At 24.3% G+C, this 6,173-nt stretch overlaps 1 protein-coding gene across 1 annotated transcript; it reads right to left on the bottom strand.

Annotated features, from left to right (window-relative positions):
• Positions 1-2,893: 2,893 nt before the first annotated feature.
• Positions 2,894-6,173, bottom strand: LOC145846012 (uncharacterized). Its single transcript, XM_082952977.1, has 5 exons — positions 6,168-6,173; positions 5,628-5,781; positions 4,136-4,306; positions 3,434-3,557; positions 2,894-3,046 (listed from the first exon to the last, which is right to left on the bottom strand). The coding sequence occupies exons 1-5, from the start codon at positions 6,171-6,173 to the stop codon at positions 2,950-2,952; spliced, it is 552 nt and encodes a 183-aa protein (XP_082809103.1). The 3' UTR covers positions 2,894-2,949.

Below are 6,173 nucleotides of genomic sequence, written 5' to 3'. Positions count from 1 at the left end.
ACTCCTCACCACCATTTCCACGCTGCATCCATGTCCCTTCCACAACTTCTGATCCGCATCTAGGTACTGGCAGCTGACGCATCTACCTTGATAGTTTTCAGACTTTGGCAAATCAGCCGATGAAAACTTCATCCGTTTTTAATGTTAAATCGTTTTTCTTTAACGGTTTTAAATATACCTTATAAAAAAATACATAAACTGAAATTAATTCATTTAGACTCTTACTTGTACTTTACAGGAACAGATTCTTTGCTTTTATTTTTCATCGTTGTAATAGCAATTATACCTCCATTTCCAATTATCTTTCTATTTCCACCAAAAAAGTCTGAATTGTAACCAGCCTCATTCAAAAACTTTTTCCAATTTTTGTAATGAGTTGCAAAACTGTTATACATTTGTTTCAAAATTTTCTTTTTGAGCAAATTTAAAAAAGTAAAAAAAATTATACAAAATGAAAGTAATAGTTTATAATCTAGCAAAAATTTATACTTTTCCAGAAAAACTATAAATACTATCTTTATTTAAAAGGTAAAAAAAGATTTTTAGTCTAATTTTAAAGTTTTTGTAATTATATTTATAAAACTTTTCAACTTTAAGTTCAAAATATACTTTTTCATAGTTTATTAATAAATTAACTTTTTTTTACTATCATTTTAGTTTCAAAAAAATTATACAACTATATCCTCAATATTGTCTTAGTAATAAAAAATTATATCTATACTATTAGTAACTTAATAGCTGATCAAACGATTAGTATAATATTTTTATACATGTATTAAATTTTAAGGAGGCGAATACATAGTGATGTACTATTTTAAATTAAATTTTTATTACGTTATTTAGTAGAAAAGTTTAAACTTTATTTAAAAGAATAGCTAAGTTTATTAAGCATTTTACATATGCAAAAAACTAGTTGAATTTTTCTATTTAATGTTTTTAGATTATAATTTTTTACCAAATTAACAGATTATTCAAAATGGTAGTTATTAGCCTACCGTTAAATTCAGTTCCATTTGCTTCTGTCAAGTTAGCCCAAATTTCGGAATCATCAAATTCAAACTTCCTAGATTCACCTAAAGTATTTATATAAAATTTTTAAGTATCATTTTTATGTTTTAAAACAATAGTTTTATATTTCATCTGAATCGTATAAGTATTTTAAATTACATTAGAATTTTTCAATACAATAGTTAAATTTATACCTAAGTGATTTTTTCAAAATACTTTTTAGCGACTAAAGCTTATTACAAAATAAGTCTAAGCAACAGTTACGGGACTCAGTTATGTTACTTAATATAATCTTAGATTTTTGAATTCTTCTTAAACAAAATAACAAACGAAAAAACCATAGGTTTTTGATAAATATAACACATAGGCTTTCAAAAAACTATAAGAACTACTCAAAAAAAATTTTTAAGTACAAAAAGAGGCTAGGATAAGTAGATTAAAGAAAAAAAATCACCATTTACTGTTGCCATTTCAATATCAAGTTGATCATGATTATATGACCTTTCAGTATTATTTTGTTTATCAAGTACAATGTTGATTGCTTCACTAAAATACCTGTCGTTCAAAAGCAACATATTTTCCAACTTTTTTAGCTCATCTTTAGTTTTCACCTAAATGTTACAGGGTATTTTTTCAATTAGGTATGTTAGTACTGAGAAAAAAACATATGTAAATAACATTTAAATCATATAATCAAGCAAGTTAATAAAAAATTATATAGACCATACATGCTTTAAGAGAAAATTAATTTACTACAAACATTTGTTGTTAGCACTAAAAGCTTTAACCTTTAAGGCAATTATTTATGAATTAACCAACCTCAGACCATATATTACTTTCATTGCCGATAGCTTTATTCATGACGTTTATGTAGTGCATGAGCATGGTATCTGCTGTCCCCCGGCTGTCTACATCTTCAACTCGTTCAATAAGCACGGCAAGATCGTGTTGAAAGTTGAGAAGGCGAAGAGTTTGATCCAAGTTGTTGAAGGACGAATTGATGAAATTGTTTTTCAGATTCTTGCTCATTGTCGTCAACTCGCCTACACTGTATAAATTTTTAAATTTACTAAAAGCTTTTTTTTTTTGCTGAAAATTTTTTGTAAGAGTTACATAAAGTTAAACTCTTTTAAAGTACTTTATTAAGATATTGTCAGTAATAGTAAAATATTGATGGGTAGTAATTAACTGTAAAAAAGCTTTTCTTGTATATTGAATGAAAAGTGCTTTACCAACTCATCAACCCTCTTATATCGATCTAAAAGGGCATTTTAAATAAGATTGTCTAAAAAATATTTTTTAACAGCTAATGCTCACAATCTTTATTTTTAGAATTAAATTCTATAACTTTGTTGTTTTTTGTGTGTTTTTCGTATTGAATTTTTTCAAAGATTAATAAAAACATAAACATACTACATAAAAACAGTTTATATTTATTAATGATAATAAACAGTTGAAAAAGCAAATCTATCTTACTAAAAACTCGTGGTTTGTCATTAAAACTATTATTTAAAAATACAGTTATATAAATTATGCAAAATGTTATGTAAATTGTATGTTAAAACACTTAAAATTGCCAACTTTGGCTCGTAGCATAAATAATCAAGTTGTTCATTTCCAAGTGAGCTTACAAACTGCTTATTTTCAGGTTTGTTGCATAGAAAAAGCAAATCCAGTCTTAAATTAGTTTTCTTATCCGTCTGCGTTATTCCATTAAGACTCTGTTTTTAAACTAAGTTAAACGTGAATTGATTTTAATTTTCTCATTTAAAAAGTAGGTTTTATCAAACGAACAAATGCTTATAGTAAAGTTTTTTTTAGTAAATTGATTTAAAGTGTTGATGTCATAAATGGTTTCTTACGTTTCCCAAGTTGAATAACGTGAGCATTGCTTTTTTGAAGTCGCATTTTTGCTTGCAATTTTCAGAGTAAGTATTTCGTTCAGAGAGGGTTTAAATCTTTACACTTTCCATATTCAAATGCTTCTGAAAGTAGTTTGTTTGTCTCGTAAGTTCCTAGAAAGCAATCAATAGAGTACCTGAAAAATAGTTACATTTTTCATGTGACGTTTTAGGTTTTTTGTATTTTATAACTAATTTGTTTTAAAGCTGTTTTAAAAAGTAAATGCAGAGAAACCTTTTTTTCACTGTTAATGTTATACGAGTAAGCAAGCTAATAATTATCAATACAGTCAGTTAGCAATAAGCGTTTCAGTAAAAAAGTGCTATATACAAAAATATATTACATAAACACATCATAAAAAGAACAACTTAGTCTCAAGTTTTAGTTACATCAAAGCTTTAAAATAAACCAGTATATTTAATAAAATTTAAAAGTTCTAAAATAAGCTCTGTAAAATAACACTAGTATTTGAAATGTTCTGATATATTTTTTCAAGATCCTTTAAAATTATAATATAAACAACCTTTCTGCTTCAACGTGACTCAAGTAGTACGGGTCAAGCGATTCATAGCCAATAACTAATTTAGCATCTAAAACTTCCTTTATATCTTCAATGTGTTGTTTTTCGGTTTCACCGTACTTTGAAACTAAAATTAAAAATATTAACATACTTATATATTGTTTTCTAAAACTGTTTAATAAGAATATGGTCTAAAAATTTACCTTAAATAAGTTATAAAACCATAGGTTATCAAAAACGAATCACATGAGTTTTCTAAATTAGATTTAGCACACTTTAGAAAATTTTTTAGTATTGTTGTATTTGTGATACTCAAAAATAATTTCATAACAAATTTTTTTAGCACTTTATCTTGACCGTTTTTAATTATTTTTGTTTTTTTTATTTTGACCAAGCTTATACTTTTCAACTACCTTTAGTTTGTTATACATTTATTAAACTTTAAGTATTTTTAAAGCTTTTTTCAGTTTTAAAAAACATTCTAATAATCTTTTGTACTTTTGTAGGTTTTAAATTTCTTTTAACAAAAACATTATTTGTAAAAATAAGTTTTGAGTAACTTAGGTGCCTTAAAGTTTCTTTTAAAAATATATAAAAGCTTTAAAGTACTTCATGTAATGAAACTAAATATTCTACAAGTCGATTAATAAAGTTTTTTAACTAAACAAATTATATCTAGGCATTTAGTTGACGAAAACCTGTTACCTTCACTTGTTTTGTTATCAAGTAAAATTTGAAGATTTTTTATCAGCAAGTATTTAGGTGGATCAATTTCAGAAATGTTTATAAACATTTTATAATCATCTTTCAAAATTTTCTTGAGAGTATTGTTGTATATTTCAAGTTTAATTTTATGTTTTTCATCTATTTCAGTACCTGCAACCAATTTTTATGTTCAATACTTTAAATAAACTTTTAAAGCTTATATTTTCTACTAACTTGAGCATATATGATTTACTTTGTTCGTTTGATGAAATCTATGTTTTTAAATAACTAATATTGCTTACTGAACGACAAATAAAACGCTAAAAAAGTTTGGTCTAAGGACAAAGAAACCTTTAATTTAAAGATCCATACACCATGGATTTAGTTTAATGTCTTGTATAGTACATTTATTGATATATACATCTTGAGTATTTTTGTTGTAAATAAATCTTTTTTAAGTTATATCAACAAAAGTATTGAAAAAAATTTGTACTTCATTTACTTAAAACTTTTTCAAATTTTAAGTATATAGTTGATAAGTAAAGTAAGTCTCTCTTAAAAGTTTTAGAAAGGTAAACTATTTTAAAATACTGAAAATATCGTATGTATGAGGCAAATAACTTGATAAAACTTAAAATATATATTTTTTTTTATTCAGAAAGTGTTCAATTGTCTTATCTACTACACTTTTGTTACAGGTAGTTTTTTATTTATTTTAGACTTATATTGAATTTAAAAGAATTATATTAACTTTAAGTATATTAACTTTACCTTTAAACCTACTACTTATTGTTTTTTTTTCTGTATCAAATTTTCATTACAATACTTTTTATTTGTTTTCGCCTTCAATGCTTAAAATCCGCTTAAAGTTTATTACTTAGAAATCTAAGATCCTTTTCAAGGTAAATAAAAATAAAATTGAGATTTTGATATATTTGAATTGAAATTTTTGTTTTTGGTATGTATAACAAACTTTTGGTCCAAGTATAAATATTAGATTACTTTTTATGGCGTTAAGGTAAAGATATTAACAGCTTATAACACATAATGCTATTATAATTATGGTAAATAAATTAGTTTTTTTATATGAAATCTAACTACTTTTACAATATTTTGGAAAAATAACAAGATCTCTCAAAGTTAATAGATAAAAAGTATAGAAAATATATTATTTATTTTTTTAATAATGATAAATGTTATGTATGTATTTTAGCATACATAAGTTAAAAACTTTTAGTTAGAAAAACACATCACAGGTTGTATACGAACAAATATTCACTACAGCTTAAATTGAAAACTATTAATGAACAAAACTTTAAAGATTGAGTATTAAACATTTTACCTTACTATACTTTAATTATGTAATTTGGTATCAATAATTAAACTGTAGAATAAATTTACGGAAAGTTTTAAGTTTTTTTTTGTTTTTTTTTGTATAATGATAAAGCTTTAGTTACTTATTTAAATTTTATATTTAATTTAAATTAATTACCTTCATCAGGATCGTAATAACTATTACCAGATCCAATTTCGTCGGTGTAAGTTTTGTTCGTTAAAACATCCGTATTTTTTAAATCGTTTATAAAGTGCTCTGTATCGCCTCTTAGTAAAGAACTTTTTGCTCGAATGTTACATATGGTGAAAATCTGACGATAAAATATGATATTAAACTTTGACATACAGTTTTGCAGAAAGTCAGTGTCATTTTTAATTTTAAACTCTTGATTATCTGTTTTGTTTATAAAATAGATATGCTGTGTAATTTTTAAAGGTGAAAATAATAAACAATGTGAAATAAAAAACTATAAAATAGTAATACTAGATATAGTCTTTTAATAATATTATGTTTTTCATTTTGAAAGTAAATTATTTTGATTTAGAAAGCTTTAAATGAAAACAAAAACCTAAAGAGAAATAACGATGAAGCTATTCACAATGTTTTAAGAAAACAGGGTTTTTAGGAAGCAAAAACGTATACAGCTACAATTTTTTATTTACAAATAAATAACCTGATTGTATGTACTTTTATTACTCTCAT

Source organism: Thalia democratica, unplaced genomic scaffold (genome assembly GCF_965202585.1).
Source record: "Thalia democratica unplaced genomic scaffold, ktThaDemo2.hap1.1 HAP1_SCAFFOLD_251, whole genome shotgun sequence".
NCBI classification, from domain to species: Eukaryota; Metazoa; Chordata; class Thaliacea; order Salpida; family Salpidae; genus Thalia; species Thalia democratica.
This window is presented reverse-complemented; position numbering and strand designations above follow the sequence as displayed.

Bases quoted from the DNA above. Each gene is read 5' to 3' on its own strand.
- LOC145846012 (XM_082952977.1), bottom strand. The intron at 4,307-5,627 runs GTAATTAATTTA...AATTGGTTGCAG, and splicing joins TTATTACGATCCTGATGAAG to GTACTGAAATAGATGAAAAA. The intron at 3,047-3,433 runs GTTGTTTATATT...ACTATTTTTCAG, and splicing joins AGTCACGTTGAAGCAGAAAG to GTACTCTATTGATTGCTTTC.